This window comes from Pygoscelis adeliae, unplaced genomic scaffold, assembly GCF_000699105.1.
Source record: "Pygoscelis adeliae isolate BGI_AS28 unplaced genomic scaffold, ASM69910v1 Scaffold404, whole genome shotgun sequence".
Taxonomy (NCBI): Eukaryota; Metazoa; Chordata; class Aves; order Sphenisciformes; family Spheniscidae; genus Pygoscelis; species Pygoscelis adeliae.
This window is the reverse complement of record NW_008824598.1, coordinates 610,292-634,109: the sequence shown is the minus strand read 5'-3', so window position 1 is coordinate 634,109 and position 23,818 is coordinate 610,292. Positions and strand designations below refer to the sequence as shown.

Here is a 23,818-nt window from a genome sequence, read left to right as displayed (position 1 = left end):
GATATCTGGTATTTTTCCCAAAATTTGAGCCCTCAAATATAGCAATTGATGTCTAACTCCTGATTAAATTGCTTGTCCTTATGATTTATCATACATTATTCCTCCGGATTACAAGTCTGTGAAATCATTACGTGTTCTTATTTGATGCAGCATGAGACTACTACATTGTTCATTAGTGGTTCTTGTAATCTGACTCCTGGTTTAATGTTTTCATTTTTTAATAGACGCACAAATCCTTTTGGTGAATCTGGAGGCTCAAAATCTGAAACAGAAGGTAAAACAAAAATTTTATTTCAATGCAAAATAAAAAATAGAATTTCACAATTATTTTTCTGTTTTCATCTATAGCTTCTCTCTTCTAATTTCACACCAGTTTTAGAACGCTTAGTTACATTAGCAGCATATTAGACAAGTTGAGTTAAATGAGGCTACTGTCTGAAAGTCTGTTTTAAAAAGCATTCGTTGCATCTTTTGTATTCATTAAACCAAACGAAAAGATGTGTGACTTGCTGTTTAGTAATTGCACCTCTAATTCATAAGTATGAGCAATCTCTTTCCAAGTTACTGGAAGTTCGGAGTTTTCCTGACTGCAGTCCATCTTTGGTTTTGAATGGAAAACCCAAAATGGAGTTCACTTTTTCAGTACTTTTCTTTGTCTTAGATTTGATTCTTCATCAGTTATTTATTGTAAGATTTCTTGGCTCTATGGAGGTGAAGTCTGATGAAAGTCCAGATGTTGTTTATGAAACCATGCGTCAAATACTAGCAGCTCGCGCCATCCATAACATTTTCAGGATGACAGAATCGCATTTATTAGTCACTTGCGACTGTTTGAAGTAAGTTTGCTTCCTGACTTTTACTGATGTTTATTTACAGAATGATCTTTCACTTTGGTAAAATTTACTTTCTGGTTTGTTTTTAAAAACAAATTTTTAGGTTAATTGATCCACAGACACAAGTTACAAGACTACGAGTAAGTAACTTTACATTTTAAGATAAATACCCAGCAATGCAATTCTTCTACTTTAAAAATAGTACTATTAGATATTAGCAAAAATCACTGAGATTTCCAGACAAATTTATGCTGAAATTAGGAGACTAATGCATACATTTAAAGCAGACAGAAAAACACTAGCAGATCAGGTTTAAGGGGAGTGATTTCAGTAGGTCACATAGGCTTTTGAAACACCCCCCAGCCCCGATTTGATAGGGTAAAATCTTGGGAAAGCATAATGTTGTATCTTAACAACGGGTTTGATTATAAATATTTATATTGCTAGTAGAGAGGTAACATTAAGGTTGGAGTCAAATTAGTTCTGAAGTCCAAAAGGGTTTGCCTGGTGTTTGGTTTTTTTGGTTTTGTTTTGGGTTTTTGTTTTTTAATGCATTGAGAGTGTTGTACAGTTGTCTAGTTTGGTGGGTTTTTTCCTAATTCTTTATAAAAAATGCACTTGAAAGAAGTAAGTGGAATTCTTCTTAGGATATTGAATAAGGCCAGCTTAATTCTTCAGTAATAGCAGTCTTTATTTTTCATATTTCCAAAGTGTTTCCCCCCCCGCCTCTTTTTCTTTATGCACAATTTATGGTCATTTAATTTCTTTGGGTCTTCTTTTAAAAACATTCAGTTTTTCAGGGACTCTGAATTACTTTCATTTCCATACAAGGAAATCCAAAGCATGTGAAAATGTCTTGATGTTTCAAGTAGTGCTGTTTTCTTTCTTTACCTTTGTGACATAAAGTTCAAAACTGCCCCAAAGCTGTAAGCTTTTACAGGTGAGATAGATCTATCAACTGAGTGTATGTCCAGTATCATTTAAGGTCAGGAAAAACTCACCCCATCAGTCAGTTTATAACAGTTGTAGTAGGGGCCTTCAGAATTAAAAAACTTATCCTTTGGTAAGTCTTAAAAAGATACAGTTGAAATTTCGAAGTCCACCCTCTTTTAGGAATGAGAATGCAAAGTAGGTTTTTTGTAACAAAATAATGAGGATACGTGGTTTGTTCATTTTGTTGGGATTTTTCTTTCTTTTTTTTCCTTACTTACATAATTCAGGAGAGCTGAACTTATTGCGGTAAAGGTTTTGGAGAAGTAGTGCCTTTGCCTGGGACCAAATATTGAAAGCCTAGTCACAGCTGTCATTTGTATGAATGATGTCTCTTTAAAGAAGAAAAAAAGGAGTGTATTCACATTTAGAAAGATGACTGAATCGCATTGCAAATGCGGTCCCCTTTTCTTACGTGGAGTGTGTTTTTAGAAATTTTCCTATCTTTTGAATAATTTAATCCTTGCCTTCTAACCTACTGTTCGTGTTTCGTAATTACGGGTTTGGTCAGGTTGTAACTTCTTCTGGTGTGGTTGTGCATTTATGATATTGAAGTAATTAATGATGTGCAGTATATTGAAACTGCATATAGAAAACATTTGGAACCAGTTTTAATTCTCCATATTTGATCCTTTTTGGCAGTTTCCTTTGCCCAGTGTAGTCTTGTATGCTACGCACCAGGAGAATAAGCGCCTTTTTGGATTTGTGCTTAGAACTTCAGGAGGGAGAGTCGAGAGCCGCCAAACCTCCGTCTGCTATATCTTTGAATCAAATAATGAAGGGGAAAAGGTATTGGTGATGGCTATACTTGTATCAGTTTTGAACCTGATGGGGACTCCAAGACGTTAGATCCATTCACGCTGTCTAAGGGATTTCTGTGGGAGAGTATTTTGTGTACGCACTGAAAAACAGTTAAACCTGACAGTCTAAGTACCTGCAAGTGCTTTAATATGCTATCATATCTAACTTGGGAATCTGGCTTAATTTTAAAGGCATTTTTATTAGAGTCTTTTTGATTATTTCCAATCATCTGTTTTGTGTTTAGATTTGTGACTCTGTTGGACTGGCAAAACAGATAGCTTTTCATGCAGAACTGGTAAGGATCTTTTCGGGGCAAGGGGTGCTTGTGAATGGAAGGGAGAGAGTGTATTTAATATGTGTAATGGAATATATTCCGCAAGGTGCGAATAGATGCAGTGATACTGTTGTGGTGTATTTTAAGGGATTTGTTTTCTAGAATTTAAACCTGAGATAAAAAGACTTTGATCAGTGTCTACTGTGGAACAATATTCCAGATAGGATTCACTTTTAACAAACATACCAGTCCTTTAAAAGAAGAATAATCAAAACGGTGGCGTAACAGTTTTGAGCGAACTGTCATAAATCGGTAGTGTATCAAACATCTCAGGCTGTTGTTACTTACTTTATTTACATTTTTGCCCTTTAGGATCGAAAAGCATCAGAAAAGCAAAAAGAAATAGATAGAGTCAAAGAGAAACAACAAAAAGAACTGAATAAACAAAAACAAATTGAAAAGGTACATTTCTTCATTATTTCTTAATATTCTTTTTTTTTTTTCCTACTTTCTTTCTTTTGCAGTTTTGTATTCCAAGCTCCACTATCACATTCTTGAGTACAAGTTCATAGACCATTATGGAATTCAGTTAATTATTAGAAGTATTTCCTGTGCAGATTTTGTATAATTTTGTATAGCAGTTTTTAAAAAGAGCTCTTCTGAGGAGATAAACCACGAAACGTCTTTATAGGAGTACTTAAGAGCAGTGCTTGAAGGAACACCTATCACAGGCCCAAAATAATTGCATTTGCTGACGAGGGTGAGGAAGGGGCTGCCGGGAGCGGGCTGTAGGCAAAGACAGACACTTGTTCTGACCCGCTGTGTTGTATGGAGCATAGGTACAAATGCGTTAATGCATTAGCTGTTCTAATGCTGCCAGCTACCGAAATGTAAATGTTTTGGTTTCCTATTCAGTCTTTCAATTCCCTCTGTACAGAAAGTTGTTCATCGATAGCATCAAAAGATAGTTTACAAATCATAATAACAGTGTCCTGTTTCGGTTGTAGATGGCTTTAAAGTGAGTATTTTTTTTCTGCTTTCCCAACCCCCCCTTCTCAAACTAGGACTTAGAGGAGCAAAGCCGGTTGATCGCTGCTTCCAGCAGACCGAACCAGAGCAGTGGAGAAGGACAATTTGTAGTCCTTAGCAGTAGCCAGTCGGAAGACAGTGATTTAGGAGACGATGGAAAGAAAAAGAGAGAATCTGAAGCCTAAGATTGTCTACTTTATTAAAATTGGAATCGTGGCTATCCCTGGTGAAATGGCACAAGTTCTACAAGAAGTGAAATGTAGGTGGAGGGTCTGTTGTATTATATAAAAGACTCACAGTATGTAGACCCTATTATGCCTTGATTTTTCTTTCTCAGTTAAGTGATTTCTGTTTTCATGCCAGTATAATTCTCTTCTGTATGCCAGATGAAGCATGGTGATGCTACCATGTTTATTACAAAATGATGTTTTCTCAAGGCTTCTCTGCAGTATGGAAAAAACTGGGGGGGGATCCCCACTTACCTCTCAGTGCAGTTGACTGCTCTTGAAGCAAAACTCAAAACTCTCACTGGACTTCAGCAGTACACTGAAATATGTTCTTTACCCTGCAGCATGGCGAACACCTTGACGGTAATACAAGTGGATGTCCAAATAAGACAGTGCTAAGCTTTACCTAATTTGCTGCACATAACTTTCTTCGATGTAGAAGGAAAAATCCTTATTAACATCAGTGAGATGTGCAATAGTTCTAGACAGAAAGATCTTATTTTTTGTTTCATATTGCACTGTATGATACTGTCTTGATTTTTTTAGTGAATATAATGCTGAAAGACTTCTTTCAACAGGAGAAAAAAAATACTGTCAGACCTAGATAAGAGCTGATGAGACGCAGTTGCACTTTGCTGCATGAGGAATGTATAAAGCATTCCTTATCAAATGGTAAGAATAACGTATATATTCTTGTAGTACAACAGTGCCACGTTCTTGGTTTTCCCCAGTACGTGTAATAAAAAGCTGTAAGCCTTTGAGTTCACTTTTTATAAAACATGCTTAGAGTTGCAGAACATCTTGAATTCCATCACTTGAAAAAAACCTTCTGAATATGTAAATGCCTTGCCAGCAGTACACTACACTTACTTACTGAAAATGAGTTGAGGCTCTTTAAATCTTTTTATGGAAATTGATTTCGCCAACAGAATTTACTAGCTCTGAAGAGACTATGCTAATCCTACAGCCTAGAGTCAATCCTGTCGAGCATTTTTCAAAGCAGTGTCTGTTTACAGCTTGTAATCTGAACTCCGTGTTCCATAGCCTGTGTAATATTTATTTTGTACAGTACTAAATGTGCATTCACCTTTTGATCCAGAAGAGAAGACTTGTTTGAAGAGAAATATTTATTTTTGCACTAATTACTATAAATACTAAAATCCAGTGGAACAGAAGATCTCTCTCTAATAGTGGCATGAAAATAACAGGAAATGTAGAAAGAGAAGAATACGCTTATACTCCAAGTTATAACAGTTATGAGTGTTTTCCAGTTCATTGCAGGGCATTTCTGGTGTTCAGGAATGGAAGCAATTTTCAGACTATCTCCCCCTCAGCTGGTGATGGCCCACCCCTTCATAGCCGGAGTTGCTCAGTGCTGATAAAGTAAGTGAGGAATGTCAGGCCCTCTCTGCTGGATGGCTGTAGGTGCATAGAGGGATCAATGTCCTTAGCTCTCCTCACGCGCTGGAGTGGCCCTGTGTTGGCTAAAGAAGGCAGTCTCCTCCTGCCCCTTATGCTGGAGATGTGAATTTCTATGGAGAAGCTCACTGCTCCTGTCACAGGAGAGAAGGGGGAGCAGTGCCTGCCCTTGCAGCGCCTGGGCAGGACTAACAGTCTGCTGCACTGGGGCTGCTATGCAGCAGGAGCTAGAGCAGCTCTCAGAGCAGGTGTTACTGGCACCACAGCCTATGGAAGGGCTTCAGCAGCCTCCCAAGGGGTCACAGTACTCCTGCCTTAAAAGAGGAGGTGGAGCGGGAGGCGGAGCAGCAGAGAGCCTCCAGGTTCTCTTCCCGAGTCAGTTAGCAGCTCCTCTTGCAGTACATCTTTCATCCCCAGAGTAGCCAGTCACTTGCAGAAATACCTGCTTTTGCTGTTGCCCAGTCAGGCCAAATGGCATTGCCCTGTGGCCAGATTTGGCTAGCACACTGTCACATCGACCACACAAATCTGAGGATTTTTCCTAAAAAAGCGTGGCATTTTTATTTCTTATCTAGTCTTCTATTCTCAGCTCTCATCCTTAAGAGACTGGTTTTATTCTTGCCAACAAAAATGTACAGAGGCAGCAAATCTGTTTTTTTTTTTTTTCCCCTTTTTGTGCCTAAATCTAGGCTTACAGATAGTTGCATGGCAGCCAGTTTGTCTCAGCAAATCGTTCCGCTTCATGTTTCTTTCTCTTTGTTTGTTTTTACTTACTGATAGTTCTGGTTTCTATCAAATAGTATGACCGCATAGCTCAAGGTTACTGTGTCTTACTCTCTTCCTCAAGTACATGCAGAAGATGAAGTAGTTTGAAACAGCACGGGAAGAATATGAAAGCAGTGGTCTCCAGTTTCTAGAATCCAGTCCCCCGGTTTGTCAGAGTGGGATTGGTTGTGTTACCCAGTTTAGCTGCCATAGCCCTAGCTCCACATGGCAGACAGTTAATAGATCAGCAATCTCATCAAAAAGCATTTCTGATGTGTAGCCTGTTTTGAAGAAATGTCAGGAAATTGAATTACTGTTTTTTCTTGAAACCTACCATTACTTTTTTAGACATAAATCTGCAAAGATGAGGAAGAAAGCGGGAGAATAAAGTTGGCAGAGGAATTTACTGTCATAGGGGATTTTTCAGATTTAGCAATACGTGACTGGAATTGTTCCATTTGCTTTTCAGGCTTTCCATCTATGCCATTAAATGTAGTTTTCTAAAACAGACAGCATGGGAGTCAAGTGCATTTCATTTGTGTTGGATGATTCTCATCTTAACCACTAAAAAAAGGGGACATGAGTGAAGAGAGTAGTTAAAGAAAACAGGTTGATACGCATGAATGAAATGGGGGTGGGGTGTTGCTTATTTAGGAGAGTTTCACTGGTGTAAAATGAGCAAAATGATATAAAAGCATCTGGGAGAGGGATGAAAGCTGCAAGAGCAAATGGCAGGTCGGAAGAGATGAGGAAGTTAAACAGGAATGGTGTAATGAGTTAGCAGCGGGGGTGAGAATTACTGAGTTTTGCTTAAGGGGAGGAGCACATGGCTGTGTAATTAGACCTACCTCAAGGCAAAAAATAGCTGCTGAGCTGTCCATGCCCTTCTCCCCAAAATAAAAAACTATTTGATCCCTTTCTTCCTATGATGTTTAGAACTACTTCATTGGAAAACATTTTTGTTAATTTAAAAAAAAAAAAAGTGCTTAGCATTTTCCTTGAGAGTATGACTTAATATAAACACCTCATGTTCTCCTGGGAACTACTGCAGCAGGATTTCACCACCTGAGCATTTTATTACTGTAAGTGAATTACTGGTTGGTTTCCTCTCCTGTAATTTATTTCTCCCGTTCAGTATTTCCTATTGCCTTTTACTTACAGGCTGATCTTTCAAGCACTTCCAGCTGAAGCTGTAGTTCGCTTCATGTGCATCTACTCTTATTTCAGACACTCCTGAAAATATTCTTTCAAGTGTATGATTTTAGAGTGACTTTGCACAGGTACTGAATCGGCAGTGCTATTTAGGACTAACTTTGTATGTTGCCAATTGCAGCCTCATAGTTACTGCCACATTTTTTTCCCCTTAGGTAAGGGGATGTTAAGTTTGTTACACTATGTACATTTACACACTGCAGACCAAGCGAGTCTCACTGCCAGTTGTTTCAAGCTACATACATTCTTTATGTATGTCATGGCATGAATATCAAAATATGTAAAGTGTGCTTATGTGTATGCATTTTATTGCATTATAGGTAATACCTAGCACTCCTCTATGGCCACTAAGAGATTTCTCCAAGTTTAAATCGGAGAACAAGTTAAGAGTCATATACAACTTAGCCGTATATAACTGGTCACGAGCAGGTAGTGTAAACTAGTTTGAATTTGATAGTCTGTTACTTCCTTAATCTGTTTAGGTTTGAAATTCTATCAAGACAATTTACTATCTAACAGTAAAGTAGTATTTAAGAGTTAAGGAACATTCCCCCTCTACAATGCTGTCAGATTTCACCTTCATATGGATATAAACCCAGAGCTGAAAATCCTGAAACAGCTGAAGCTATTTATGAAGATATAATTTATGTACATTGATATAAAGAAGCACATTTGTGCACATGTTTAAGGCAAATTCTGATGAATTAGTTGCACAGAATTTAGGAGAAGCCAATGGAGAAAACTACATTACTGTGGAGTCTCTTGTTATTTTGGAAAGAATTCACATAGAGAAAGAAAACCTGCCTCCGCTTAGTGAATTTAGTAGAGATATTGTCTAGTCTAACAGCAAGAGCTGATATTTTATATTCTTTCTATTGCTCTATTTTAGAAAATTTATTGCAGGTCAATTAGTCTCCAAGGCTTTTCTTTTTAACCAAGCAGTAAGTTGATTTTTTTTTTTTTTTCCTGCCACAGTGGTATCTAAGTTGTCATGACAAGAATAAGTCAGTGTGTCATTGTGAATGCACTTGTATTCCTAATGAAGTTTATACTGCAAGCCAAGGATTTTGTACGATCTTTCAGGTCATTTTTATAGTAAGAGTGGAGTGGTCAAATTCTTACGATGATGATCTGGATTGGTCCTGTTCTAGTGAAGTGTAAGTGATTTTTGCAATGTTTGAGACTGACTTGCACATTTTCCCTGAATAGCTGTATTAAAAACCTCCAATGGCATACTTACGTCAACTTTGCTTGTTGTGTCTTAATCTTGGAAATGTGGATAGTCAACGTATTATGCCAGGGCTTCAGTCAGCATTTTGTAGATTAAATAAAAGCTTAACTATAGTAACTTTCTGGGTGGGATTTGTACTGATGCAAAAGCCTCCTGCATTTTTCATAATACTGACTTCCAGGAAGTACCATTATTGGTGACCGGCTGCGTTCCCTTCCATTAAAGAAGTTTTAACATGCAGTTATATCCCTCTGTTGTCAAAGCGTATCTCAGTTCTCTTAATTTTAATCATATTAGCCAGACAACCTCAGAGGAAGTTATTGTACTTGGGAATGCTGATACCTTGCTTTTGCAACAATCAAAGACTGAACGGTAGCAGAAGATGATCCTTACCATCGTAGCTGGCTGTTCAGCGCACATGTTGTTGTAGTCACATGACTGTGTAGCGCTCTGCAGAGCTGTGGTTATGATAATGGTCGGAATTCACACGTACAGGGCTATACCAGCACAACCATTAACATGGGTACTGATGCGTTATTCACGATCTTCGTTAGTTTATTGTATGATAAACACCATGTAAAAAGCAATGGGTCATAACTACATTATGGTTAAATCTGTATTTTATAAGGTTTGTAGATTTTTCTGGGGAAAAGCAGACTTTTGAATTATGTAACTTCCATGATAAAGATGCATGTATAACTAGGAGAAAAAAAATTCTATGCTTACTTGATAATGAAGGAATAAATACTACTAATGCCAAGTGTGTTGATGAACTTCATTTTTTTCTAAAATATGGACTGACATCTGCAGTATTTTTAGAAAGAACGGGCACGCTGTGGGTCTGTGCGTACTATGTAAGACTTCTTAAGAAAACTGTGACTGCTGACAGATAGTGCTCCAAAAGCTTAAGCTCCAACTAGATGAAGAGAAACTCCAAAAATTGCAAGCATGCCCTTGGACAGCACTGTAAAAGGAAAACCTAGTTCTAGAGAGAGCAATCAAAATACATAATGGATGAGACACATCAATACCTGAGAATGAGATGCAGAACTAACACGTCTTTCAGAAATAGTGCCTTCTTGTTGAAACATCAGTATTCCACACTAGCTGCTGTGATAAGCAGAGGTTTCTATGGCTGTTAATCCCATTTCACTGCTTAGAATGTGGGATTGCTTAAGTGGGTGAAAAAAATAAACCTACTTCGGCTGCTCTTCAGAACTTCAATGCAGGACTTCACAAACAAAAAACTGCTTCTTGGCAAGAGAAAGGGAGGTACAAGAGAAAAAAGAACTATTTCCCTTCCTGGTGTTAGTTAAATCCCTCACCTTTCACTAAATCCTGAGTTTAACCCTGCCATGAGGGTAGTGTTACCTGTTACGACAAGCTTTAACTTAGCAATAACACAAAGCTTGCAGCCCTACATTTTACAGTTCCTTAACTTTTCACACTAAGCATTTCAAATACTCTTGCCGTAACTTTCAGATAGTTTACATTCCAGCAGATATGTAGAATGGGATCACCAATACTTACATTTTGGGTTCTCCCCATTTTCTTCAGGGGGTGAGGGGGGAAATGCTGGTATTCCTTAATATGCATAGGAGAGAAAATCCCAAAAGAAAAAAGCAGCTGCATAAGACAGTCTTATCCACGTCAACATTCCCTTCAAAACATAGAACTAATAATTATGTACAGTTGAGGCTGTAGGTTCCTACGAAGTTCTCCCGTCCATAAAGATCATATTCCTTGTATAGTATGTAGTCTTTCAAGCAGTTTGGCAGTGGAAGGAAGGTCATGAAGACAGGACAACGGAGATGCAACCGGCCCATGCATTCCCGTATCTTCAGACGACAAAGATGCTTCAGAGAGCGAGGATTTGCTAGAAATGAGAAGGCGAGATTGATATTAGTAAGTTATTTATTAAATTTTGTTCAATTTATTTATTCAGTACTCTGCTACCTGGAAAACCAGACCTGTCAGGATCTAGCCTTTTTACCTCAGCCCATACGTCTCTCAGATACATTTATAATCATTGGCAGCTAAATCAACAGATTTTGTTTCTGTCAAGTTGGCTAAATGTAGCTTAATGCAAGTTTAAGTAGTTAAGTTTGGGGGATGTACTTTTAACCCCAAATAACTGGTGCCAGTTTTCCGTCAACCTGAAGAAGCTACTAAAAGTAGAATTCTGAGTCACTACTTAATCTACGTACAAACAAAAAGGACATAGAATTAATCTAGACTAGAATTAAATCACTTAATTAAAAGCAGTAATTCATTCAATTTGTTCCATCAACTTGAGGTGGGGGGAAAAGCTTTTCTCCCCTTGAAGAGGATTGTGTTGTCTACATTCTAGTTGAAGTTCCCAAATGCTCTACATGAATTGTGCAGTTAACTCTCTCAGACTTCTGAGAGAAACTTAGTTTAAATCCTGCACAGACTGATTTTTAAGAGGTCTCTTACTGTCAAAACATAACTTTTGGCCTAACAGGGGTCAAGAAAAGCACCAGTCTGAGGTAAAGAAAATGAAAACTAAAATACCACCAACAAAAAAGGCCCCAAACCCAAAACAGCTTGTTTGTCATTTCAGAGGTAAACATCAGATACTTACTTAAAATTGAATTGATGTCTGGCCAGAGTTCCTGTTCTTTGAGAACTGCTTCTAGCTTCCAGCAGATACTAACGTGATCGACGTAATCTAACATTACTCGCACTACTTTCCCAGACAGATGCTTCAACCATGACAAGGTTATCACTTCACAGAACTGATAAAAACAAGATGTTTAATAGGATAATATTCAATACTCCTGTAAATTACTTGCACCTCTGCAGCAAAAGAGCAATTAAATAACTTCAACAGAATGCCAGGAAGAGTGAGCGTTCTGTCAGTCAGGGGAGCTTTAGAGGTTGTCACAGTTTGCATTAAGCCTGGCTAGCAGAATCTGAAAATCTGCGAGATGTTTATTTTGTACTGGATCCAAAAATGAACTTAAGCAGCTATATATTTGGTAACTGAGTACTTAAAAAGAAGTGCTACCACTCCCCGAAGTGGAATCTAGACTTGTGTCCCAGCATGCTGAACAGGGGGACCCACCAGCCCAGTGCATGCCGCACCCCCTTATCTTCAGGTTAAAGAAGGGTTTATTAGGTTCAAGCGGGCTTTACAAACGGCAAAACAGTGACCCTGGTGGGTGTCTCTAGGAACCTCTCTAGGTCGGTCCAGGTTTGTTAATTCCTGCTCGGTGCTTATCATGCCAGCTCCAGGGGGTCCTTACGACAGCCTTCCAGCATCAGTGTTACGACACAAGACAACCCAGCGAGCCAGCCTGCAAGTCCCCGCTTTCACAGCATGGGCAAGACTGCCCTGGAGAGCCAATTCTGTACTGATCATTAGCATATCATCAGCTATATTTTCACAATTAAAAAATATTGTTTATGATAATTTGCTGTCATGAACCAGGCCTCATGGCACCATCTATTTATTTTTAAAGCCTTGTTTATTCCTGCCTTTATGCGTAAACTGTCTCACAGTTTCAAAACTTCCTTTTCTGACACTGCATTAAGCACACTTGCATTTAGTTTTAGGAAGGATACTGGCAGTAAAACAACATACGAAGCCATCTGACATACTTACCATTGTATCTTTGATAACAGTAGAAGTCCATCCATCAGTCACATACTGGGAATGCAAACTGTTTCCCCGAGGGCAATCAAAGCAGCGGTGCACATCATACCCGTAATTCATCAGCATTCTTAACATGACTTCATCTTTCAGCGCATACTGTAGAGCTGATGGAAAATGTGTTGTATTCACTCTGCAGAAGTAATTGACGTTAGCCCCATGTCGGAGCAGTAGATTCATTAATTCATAGTTGCCCGTTCTCAAGGCTATTTGGAGACAGTTGATGGGATCTTGGTTTGGCAGGGCTCCAGCATTCAACAGCAACTGCGTTGAACAGATATCCCCGTTGGAAACAGCAAAGTACAATGCTGATTTCCGGTGGTCATCATACCCCTTGCGAACTCTTTGATCCAGCATGAAATTGGCATCAAACCCAGATTTGAGGAGAAACTCAAGGCACTGAGGATGTGCTCCTGCTGCTGCCGAGTGAACTGGACTTATCCCGCTTTCTTTAATGGCATCAAAATTAGTAACCGGAACTAAATTTTTTAGGGCTCTGAAGAAATTAAAAAAAAATAATCTCAGAATCTTAAACATACTGGTTCATCTAGCTCAATCTTTGAATTTCTCTGTGTTGCCGGGCTTCAGAATTCATCATGACTGTATGCAACTGTCTTAATCCACCAAATCAGTACCACTGCATGCTATACCTCTGCATTGACTCGCATTGCTAACAATTAAATTGTTAGCCAGCATACTGACTTTACACCTATTACATATAAAATATTATTCTATTATACTATTATTCATGAACAACCCCATTCCTTGTTAAAGGAATAATGATTCCTTCTCAATAGAAGCTTTTCCTGAATGTCAAGAGCACGGTGTTACTGCTTAACCTATAGGAATTAGGGAATTAATAGAACATAATATATTATTACATGAATACATATAATACATGATTTAATATATACAATATGTTTAAGTTTGATATATATTAATGAAATTATATTTAAATATTAACATAGGAATTAAGAATCCTCAGATTCTTAACCACAACGCAACATTCCTAGTATTGAAGACTTGTTTCTCACTTATCGGTTGTGATTTTAGCATAAGTAACTTCCAGGAGCCTTCCTGTCTTTAAAATAGGGATGTTGTGGTTTATCCTCAGCTGGCAACTGAGCACCACTCAGCCACTTGCTCACTCTCCCCCCCACAGTGGGGTGGGGGAGAGAATTGGAAGAGTAAAAGTGAGAAAACTCGTGGGTTGAGATGAAGACAGTTTAATAATTGAAATAAAATCATAATCATAATAATAGTAATAAGAAGAATATACAAAGCAAGTGATGCACAATGCAATTGCTCCCCACCCGCCAACTGATGCCCAGCCAGTCCCCGAGCAGCGGCCCCCCCGGCCAGCTTTCCCCAGTTTATGTACTGAGCATGATGTCCCATGGTATGGAATGTCCCTTTGGCCAGTTTGGGTCAGCTGTCCTGGCTGTGCCCCCTCCCAGCTTCTTGTGCACCTCCAGCCTTCTCAGTCGGTAGAGCGTGGGAAGCTGAAAAGTCCTTGACTTAGTGTAAGCACTGCTCAGCAACAACTAAAACATCGGTGTGTTATCAACGTTATTCTTATACTGAATCCAAAACACAGCACTGTACCAGCTACTAGGAAGAAAATTAACTCTATCCCAGCCAAAACCAGGACAAGGGATAAACAAATAGACTTAGGGGATAAGGGTTATTTAGTACGTTTACCCTCCTGTGATGGGGTGGAGATGATGCATACCCAAAGAGAGTGAGGACGTCCCAAGAACCTCAATATCAGGCTGGACAGTGTTACTATTTGTGCCAAGTGGGTAAATACTATAGGAATTAGTATGTTCATCCTAAAATGATGAAGATTTTATCCTGACTGGTCCCTTTCAGACGCAGAAAACTCACATTTACGCAGTCAAAAAGAATTCCTTCTACAAAACTACAGATTTGCTGCCTGCTTTGAGTAAGGTAGAATTAGCAAAATTAGTATTTCTGGTGTCACCCATTACTTGATTTTTAAGTATATTAACTCACAGAAAGTGTCCTCTATATGCAGCTCTGTGGATTGGCAAATGACCCGAGTGCTTTGGTACATTGGCATCAGCCCCATATTCTAGTAAAAGACTCAGAGAATCTGGATTTCCTCCTCCTGCTGCTTCAAATAATACAGAAGCGCAATCCATTGCCTGTGAAAGAACATCCGCACCTGGAAAGAAGCATCAAGGATTTTCACAGTAGTCACTGTAAATAGCCAGCAGTAATTAATATCTCCAACCCTCCAGCGACACGTATTGCGAATTCTATTCTTCACCAAATAAAACCACTATGGGCCTAAACCTTCATGTCGGATCCTTGGTTTTAGATGTGTTTATGTAGTCCTGGGAACAAGAAGGTCCAAATTGCTTTGAACACAATTACACAGTAAGACTTGCTGCTAGAACTAGGCAAGCAAGGGGTTTGGTTCTTATTCATACAAACAATTGTTTTTTGGTTTAGATAAAATGCATTTCAATTCTTCTACTTTACGAAGACCAGACAGCTATAACTGTAAATATGAGAGAACCCAGTATCAAAACAGTTCATACAATCCAGTTCCAGTGCTGCTGAGCCATCATATAAGATTCCCCACCATAAATGTCTTGTCAGGCCTTCCCTAAAGTGACCTGTCTACATGAGAAAACAATATTGCATTTAAAACCAATTACAACTATTTGCTAAAATATTAATATATTTGACTATTATGAAGATGTAGTCTTTATCAGGCCTTTACTTAACTACATCACAAGAATCCTCTTGGTGCAGACAGCATTTAATTTTCTTTAGTAAGGAAAGTTACTTCTGCTGCTATTTCTGAAGGCATATCTTAAAATAACCAGTTTTAATCCAATCACAGAACTTTCAGAAGACTAATAAAAATGTGCGTAAATAGGCTAACTACTTTAGAGGGAATATATATGTGTGTGTATATATACACACACACACATATATATCTTATAACATGAAATTTAGATACTAGGAATTCTTTAGACGAACCTCAACTCACACAATTTGGAAGTCAAATTCTTCAAATAAATTAAGATGCCATCCAAAAATGCAGACAAAATATCTCCTGCCATGTGTCAGATTTGCTTGCAGTTTTGCAAAGCATTCACTGATGACTACTACAGTTTGCTACAAGTAAGTAATCTCTAAAAATATATTTTGTATATGTTTGGATCTATTAACACTACAGGCTGTACACTCAGTAACATGATAACAGTTCATATCCTTTCACTTCAGTAATGCAAAGTTTTACTGGCTACTAAGCTAAGAACAATTTTTTACCTCTGCATTTAGAAGTACTTTTCTCTGCTGGAAAGAGGATTCACTTTGTCCCATTTGGGCTTTAAACATTTCATGTGGCTTACAATTTCTACTCACTTGAAGAACACCACCACTGAACCTACACGTTACTAAATCAATCTACTGATTTGTAAAACAGAACCACAGAATAGTTGAAGTTGGATAGAACCTCTGGAGATCATCCAGTCCAACTCTGTGCTCCGGCAGGGTCAGCTACAGCAGGGTGCCCAGGACAATGTCCAGTCAGGTTTTTAGTATCTCCAAGGATGGGGATACAACTCACCACTTCTCTGAGTGACCTGTTCCAATGTTCAATCACCCTCACAGAAAAAAGTGCTTTCTTATGTTCAGACCGAATTTGCTAGGTTTCAGTTGGTGCCCATTGCCTCTTGTCCTGTTTCTGGGCACCACTGAGAAGAATCTGGCTCTGTCTTCTTTATACCATCCCATTAGATATTTATAACACTGACAAGATAGACCCCCACCCTGAGCCTTCTCTTCCTATAACATCCTATATAATAAAGTCTCACCTTTTTGCAATAAGAGCTCCATAATTTCTGTATGTCCAATCTGTGCAGCCAGTGCTAGAGGTGTGAGCCCATATCCACTGCGAGGGTCAGGATCTGCTCCAGAACGAAGGAGAAGCTTCACCAGATCCTTCTTGCCCAGTCTGGCTGCCTCATGTAAGGCAGTCCTCTTGTGGACACACTGCAAATTCACTTTTGCACCAGAACTTATCAACAAGGAGGCAATCTCATATGAATCATGTTTAATTGCTGTAAGACAATAAGCGAAGTATCAGCCAGAACGTTATTCAATACTATTCTAGGCACTATGGCTTCTGTTACGTGGCAGCGCAGGAAAGCTTGAGCTGTTCCTGGCAGTCCTACTTATACACTAAGAAATGTCACACTACACTGAAAGGTTTAACTTATCAACAAGTCTGTTCTTTGTTTCCAGGGTAACATTAACTATACAAATGAATAATTTTATGGTAATCTCTTTTTCTCTCTGTAATCCTCTGTTGTGTTTGATAATGCAACAGAATGCAACTTTCCTTGCCACCAGATGGAGATCATATACAGGGACTTGGTGTGGTCAGGAGTTGGCCTGCTCAGAGCGCTCTATTTCATCTTCATAAGCAGTTAGCATAATATGAAACAAAGTTTAAAATTACTATGTCATATGCCTTCTTAGCTTAATAAGCCGGATCTGTTAAGTCAGTAAGGATCTTAAAAGAGTAATTTGCATTGGCTCCAGTGGATGGAATGAATAAGCAACGCCTTTCCCTCCTTCTCTCTTTGATCTTCCAGGCTGTGCGGGTTAGAACAGTGAGTGCCCTTCACCGAGACAGATTAGGCAGAGAAGCTTCATGTGCCACAGCTGCTTGAAATACCATTGACAGCATACCTATGATACCATGGACATAACCTATGATATCCCATTATCTGTAACCTACACGGCTGCTTTAGATAAATCCCATACATCCCCTTCTTGGGGGATGGTGCATTTTAATATAATGCACTTGAAAAGTACCTAGGAATTCTCTACATCTTTTCTAAGCAGGTGGCCCTGACTAGAAGGTTTAGTAATTTCAAAAGGATGGACTGGGGGTCCTACGGATGGTTGGTAGGCTTTTTTCTCTTCCTTTAACAATAGTTTTGAAAAAAACACCCTTCCAATACAGAAAAACTTACAGGTTCATCCAAGAAACTTACAGCACTCCTTTAGAACACAGATAATGAGAATACTCTTTCCTTTTTTTGGCCAGGACTCAGTAAGAGTAACAGCATCATAGCCCAAATTGAAGGAAGCAAATGAAACAAACACAGAACATTTTAGAAAAACATCTTGGCAAAATATGGTTCTTTACAAATCAAGAATTACAGTTCTTACGCATGATCAAATTAAAATGGCATTCACACTAAGAGTGATGCTAGGTATGAGACCTCCTTCTTCAACTGAAAAAAAAAAAAAAAAAATCAAAGAGAAGTGAACCTAGAATTTAGGCCAGGCTAGCTTCTTCACTTGTCATACTTGGATTAATTCCAACAATGTCTGAATAGGGACACACACTGTTTTACGCTCTATGTAATGCAGATAAATCAGGCTGGTTTGCTATAATTGTTGAAAATCAAAACCAATTACCATGGGTTTTGGACAAAGAGAAGCTGATGCAATGAAAGAGATACCATGTAAGCAGAGAATATGAATGTTTTATGCCTGCAGACATGAAGAACAGTAATAGCATGAAGCAGCAGGAGGACCTGGTTATCTGGCACCACTGCATAAATGATGCCAAGGAAGAGGAAGATACTCTGCACTTCATTGAGAAAGCTATTTGATTTTTTGAGGAAAAAGATGTATGGTCATCCTGAACCTCAAACTCTTTGCAACTGAGGGATGGAAAATGGTAGGCATCTGGAGCTCAATGCATTGCATCAGACTTCGGGGAAAGATTTTTAGCTTCTCCTAGTTCTATGTTTCCCATACTTTAGTAGACCAATAAGGATAATACCTTAATTAATAAATAATGCTAAGAACTTTGTGGTGACAATCCCTAACTTTGAATTGTCAGCTCATTTAAAGTCTTAAAGAAAAAGAGACAGAGACAGACACATTCAATACTGAGGTTAACATTTTTTGCTCCTTATAGCAAAATATTTTAGATATTGATTTGAAGTCAAATATGCCAAATTGAAACCTAATGTGTAACTATAATCTCACCTCATTCCCTCATCTCTCCACCCCTAAATAAGGTATTCACCTATAACTAAAGGAGAATCTCCCTCTTCATTCTTAACGTTGGGATTGCAGCCATTGAGCAGGAGAAAGCGGACATTGTCTACAAAGCAATTTCTTACTGCCACCAAGAGAGGTGTTTCCCCTTTTAGAGTGGTCTGTTCCCACGTAATGGCACGAGAGGCTGAAATACAGAAAAGCAGAACACATTTGAAGCTGGATGATTCATCAAACCCGACTGTGTAAAACTTTTTGGTGGAAAACCAGAAGGACTCTGTACCTTTCAAAGTTATTTCAAGGATGTTCTTATTTAGCTGTGCTGCAGCTTCATGCACAGGAAGCCAGCCTTGCTGATCTGCTTCTTCAAAAGCAGAACTGTGCTTCACCAACTTCATCAAGGCCTCTTCTTGGCCTGTGATATTTTTAAGACAGACACATATCCCATTACTCATCATAAAACAAAATTCAGGCAACTAATTTGTGTGCCATTTATCCCATCAGTATATCTAGAATAAACAACTTGCTTTGTCAAAGCAATTTTTTCTCAGAGGGTGGTTTACATGAATGGAACAATCAATGATTGACATTGACTCACAAAGCATTTTAAATTATACATTGAAAAAACTTATTATAATAATATGACTAAAATATTTCAAATACAACCCTCTCATGAGCAATAGTGCATGAAATTTTAATGTATATACAGGTATCCTAGTGAAACTGTAAGAAAAAATATTTAGGTTGGCAGAAGTAAAATGAAGCTGGTTTCACGGATGAGACCTATCTCATTATTCCTGCTTTTACTAACAATCTTATTGGATCTTTAATCAACATAAGTGATTATATTTTCAATTTTGTATCTCATCAAGAAACAGCAAAACTTTCTTGGCTGGAAGTCCTGTTTAAGTAAAGGCCTGGTTTCTGTTCTCATTTTTTATCCCGTCATTCCTGGGAGAAGGCAGTCTGTCCTGTTAGTTACAACTATAGGGTGAGGAGACAGACCGCTCTCAATCTCTGCTGCTGAAGTTCTCCTACATATGGAAGAATTATATATTCATAAGGCCAGACAGCAAGTGTAACTAGAGTTTAGACATATTCTCCATTGTGTATGGAACATTTATAGCATTTGCTTTTCCAGAAAAGACTTGGTTTCTTGATTCCTACTCCACTAAATATCTCTGTAACTACTATGACGTGTCTAAGGAATGAGCTGAAGGTTTCCCACTGCCAGACAACTGTCCAAACAGCTGTACTACTTACGCTCATTGTTTAGTTATCTCTGTGACTCAGTATATAAACTGATTATACCACAAAAAGTAGAAGTTTCAGAGGAGCAGACTAAGAGCATCTCATATTGGAATACACTCAAGTTTGGCAGTTAAGGAACTATTCTGGAACACTCTTCAGTTAGAGAAGGGATTTTAATCTGGGTATCTCTCAAAGTGGCAAATGCTTTTATGAAGTATTAATTGACTAGGGCCTTGCCATCCTGTTGCTTATTTTACAAAAAAGGCCTGGCATTTTCCCCTAATTCCAGGAGGTGAAGTACTGGAATCTCTGAGAGGAATGACATTTGAACCCATCCCAGTACCATGTTCCTATCTAATAAGTTAGCTTTTGGGTGTCCCGTTTTTAGTTGCCTTACTCCTCCCCCAAGACTTACATAAAGAACAACTGCACTTAAATCAGGTGATCAGACACCTAAAATGCAGGCATTGCTCAACAATGCAATACCCAAGTGATTCCTAGGGGTATAGGCTTAGTGCGGTGTATTTGTACTTAACTGTCCGAATTGCTGCAATTATCTTTCCATGTTCTTTACTTGCAATATACTGGAAACTGCATAAACAGAACAAAAATAAAGTGAGAAGTAAAAACTAATGTGAAGTTCAGAATATAATTATACCTTAATTTAAATACTCAAGTCTAGACTACATGTTAGATTTCTGTAAGTTACGTAGGTTTTGTCAGGGTTTAACACATTAGAACACTTTTTTTGTTGGTCTTCCCCTGCCACTATAAATATTGGATTATTCACACAAAAGCCAACAATTTAATACTAAAATGAGGGAAAGCTACCATACCAATCTATGTTTACATCACATACTTATCTTCTTCATAAAGCCTTGTACTCATTTAGATACTGATGTAAAACGCCACCTGAAAGTTTCATACATTCCATATTTTTGAGGAAACGGGTATACTTTTTCAGGGAGAACTCAGAACAACTGAGCTACCAGTGGTTTCCAGTATCCATGAGACAAGGTCATAGCAATACAACATATGGAGTCACAAAGGAAAATAAGGTTACTACACGCTTATAATAATGCCAAGAAAACACACAAAATAGAAGTAATAACTTACTACCTTTCATCCTCTGTTGCACTGCCACTTGTTTCAGTTTTATGCCTATCTTGTAAGCTTTCCTGAATAGCTTCTTGGGTAGGGATTTCATCATCAGAATCATCATTGAATGGATATATAGAATTATACATGGCAAATCAGCACAACTCGGATCACTTTTCGTTGGGAAACACTGCTTTTTAATTGGAAGCAGATGTTAAATCTTCAGGTTAAATCTGGAGTAATAGAAATAGCAATCACTGTTTAAGTATCAAGAGAAATGAAACATAGTTTAAAATAAATCAATCGGAACTTCTCCATCTCAAGCTCCAGCCTTCTCCCAAGTATTTAAGTTTGCAATGCAAAGAGTTATTCTATTAAGAACAGAGTTAAGGTTTTCTATTCCAATAGCACGTGCTAGCTTTTATCTCTGTTCCACAGACTGAACATATAGAATAGCTACTTGTTCTGGCATTACTTATAAGAAAGCAACAAAAATAAGTAAATCTTAGTTTTCAGATAAATAGTCATTCCCTCTTAAGTCTTTTAGACACTCAAATATCATCACAATTGTGCTCTGATGTTTCCTTGGTAGGAAAACAGACATGCAATAAGACTTGGGATGTTTTTTCAGTTTGTTCACAGAGGGCCTGGAAGTGAAGGGCAAGTGAAGGACATGAAATTTTTTAATAATAGCCTTTGTTCAAACTGTTTCAACAAAGATACCTTTAGGGCCGTGTCTTGTAGTCAGGAAAGTATTGTAGTTTTGTGCTATTACATGCATCAGCCTTCCAACTGAAACAACATCAAATTCCATGCTTGAAAAAGGACCAACTTTACCACCTTATGTACATAATCTACAGCCATTTAGAACAGATAAACTTACAATTCTGCATTCTTCTTCAATGCATGCCTGTTTTTTTCTAACACTTGTAAGGGATATATATAAAATACTGCAACGATATATATCGAAATACAAGCAGAAATAAAAAACACTGGTGTAACCACAATGGAATGAATTTAAAAAAAAAAAGCTTAAGAATAGCATTAGTTTTTTAAAAAAAAGTTTGCCAAGTTGAAAGGGTTCAATTAAAAATATATTTACCCTTTTAAGATTGTAATACAAACAACGGAGCATAGAAATTAATCCCTTTTATATGATTTGTTAAGTTTAAATGTTAAAATTTAAGAGGAAATCATAAAAATTATTAATGATCAAATCAATCATTAAATAGTATAATGTGTGTAGATGTACACTGTTATATGCATAAGCAGTCACACTGTTCTTTTTGTATATTCAGCTATATGCTATTACAGATTAAAATCACCGATGTTCTGTTAGGCTCAAACTTCTCATCTGTTTTACCTTATCAAAACTTCCACTTCTGTCTTTCAAGAGAGTTGGCCTGAAAAAAACAACCAAAAATACAGGGCAAAGTAAAATAACATGAGTAAGTAAAACTGAAAGCAAATAAATAAATTAGCAAAATGAATGAGCACAGCAAAATGAAGGAAGTTGTCAACATGCCACTTACAAAGTTTGGAATAATTCTAGAAACATCTTAAAGTTGAGCAGCAGTAATTCATAGTAAACCTGCATCATTTAATTTGTTACCTGATCCACCTAATGTGTGATTGCAAAGCCTTGCTCTGTAATTGTACATGTAGCAAAAAAGAGAAATATATTAACAAAATATACAGACAAGTAACTGTCAGTATTCAATTATGCCTATAGTACAATGAGTATATAAACATTTTAAATCTAGACAATTTCTTTTTTGTAAAAAGACTACTAATTTTCCTATGAATTGAGAAAATATACTGGTTTTTCTCACCTTCTGAAAGAGGGAAGGCCTCACACTTTGAAGAAGTGATTATTAAGTTGAAAGTGATATTTTCAGGATTGAAAATGATCTCAGTGGAGCCTACGTCCATTAATAGCTCACTATAAATACCCAATCATAAGATACTCTGGGACTTTCTCCATGTTTCTTTCATATAGGTTAGTTATGTTTAATAATCTGACCTGACAAATGGTGTCAGCAAAAGCAGGAATTAGAAGTCCAGTTTCTTTGTAAAAATACTCTTGTTAACAGTTTTTGGAATGAGAATTTGAGAACTATAAGTAGCAACTATTACATTATGGAAAGAAAATTCTTTAGTGCTTTCCTAAGAGAGTAAACTGAAGATACTGTTAGGAGCTTACTTAAAAGAGTAAGACAGAGTAAAAAGAAAAACTAAAAACAATGAAAGTAAACATAAACAAGCAAATATAATCAAGCAAGAGCTCTATTAAAAATTACTATGTGTTTCTGATTGCTTAATCACAATTCACATACTAAATAGAAAAGCAAACAAAAGATAAACCTATAGAGTCTCTAGAGGGAAAAGCACAGTTTCAGAAAGACAGACCCATGCTGAAAAGTTATGCTGGTGTAACACACAATAAGCAAGGAAATGAAGGACATAGATGCCTAGTTATAATAGTGAAAGTAGGATGGAGTGAGACTTTCATGTGCTTAATTTACTCCTACTGTATTTTACGGAGGGATCCTTACAAAGAAATGATGATGGCTGTGTCTGAATTCAAGGCGGAAATAGTTCTTTGCTAGAGGAGATCTAGAAAGAATTCTTGAGTAATTCTTTTTTGTTTGTTTGTTTTCCCTTTAAAAGAAAACAACAGTGCAGAATCAGTGAAGGAATTGAAACTGGACTGCCCCTCTGGAGCAACAGGGAAACAGATAACATTTTATGGCAGGTGGTCATAAGGGAGATTTTATCATTTATTCTTCAAACAAACTATTTGGAAAAACACCCTTACAAACATCAGAATATCTGAATTAAATCCTGAAAAGATGAATTTGCTGAGCAAGGAAGGCATCAGAAGTACCTACTATAGATAGTTAAATGATTTCTCATACTGCAATCTTCGCTGTTGCTATGACAGAACAT

At 37.7% G+C, this 23,818-nt stretch overlaps 2 protein-coding genes across 5 annotated transcripts in view; one reads left to right on the top strand and one right to left on the bottom strand.

The window, feature by feature from the left end:
• Positions 1 to 4,231, top strand: part of APPL1 (adaptor protein, phosphotyrosine interaction, PH domain and leucine zipper containing 1) — a 29,624-nt gene extending 25,393 nt beyond the window's left edge. The window contains exons 16-22 of the mRNA XM_009322311.1: positions 225 to 274; positions 662 to 836; positions 937 to 973; positions 2,466 to 2,612; positions 2,869 to 2,919; positions 3,271 to 3,360; positions 3,963 to 4,231. Of these exons, the coding sequence (XP_009320586.1) occupies positions 225 to 274; positions 662 to 836; positions 937 to 973; positions 2,466 to 2,612; positions 2,869 to 2,919; positions 3,271 to 3,360; positions 3,963 to 4,112 (700 nt within the window). The 3' untranslated portion in view covers positions 4,113 to 4,231. The remainder of the gene's footprint in view (positions 1 to 224; positions 275 to 661; positions 837 to 936; positions 974 to 2,465; positions 2,613 to 2,868; positions 2,920 to 3,270; positions 3,361 to 3,962) is intronic.
• Positions 179 to 22,759, bottom strand: ASB14 (ankyrin repeat and SOCS box containing 14). 4 transcript variants are annotated; one of them, XR_663524.1, is made up of 12 exons: positions 22,702 to 22,759; positions 22,233 to 22,272; positions 20,891 to 21,102; positions 20,307 to 20,362; positions 18,804 to 18,935; positions 18,549 to 18,707; positions 16,312 to 16,557; positions 14,474 to 14,645; positions 12,410 to 12,953; positions 11,387 to 11,540; positions 10,312 to 10,657; positions 179 to 262 (listed from the first exon to the last, which is right to left on the bottom strand). XR_663524.1 is itself a non-coding variant. In XM_009322312.1 (11 exons), exons 3-11 carry the CDS (start codon positions 21,016 to 21,018, stop codon positions 10,464 to 10,466), a joined length of 1,785 nt encoding a protein of 594 aa, XP_009320587.1. In that variant the 5' UTR covers positions 21,019 to 21,102; positions 22,233 to 22,272; positions 22,702 to 22,759; the 3' UTR covers positions 9,300 to 10,463. The 4 variants fall into 4 exon arrangements, 3 of the variants coding, with proteins under 3 accessions (XP_009320587.1, XP_009320588.1, XP_009320590.1); XM_009322312.1 differs by lacking the exon at positions 179 to 262 and having other exon boundaries at positions 9,300 to 10,657; XM_009322313.1 differs by lacking the exons at positions 179 to 262; positions 22,702 to 22,759 and adding an exon at positions 22,402 to 22,478 and having other exon boundaries at positions 9,300 to 10,657.
• Positions 22,760 to 23,818: the final 1,059 nt, after the last annotated feature.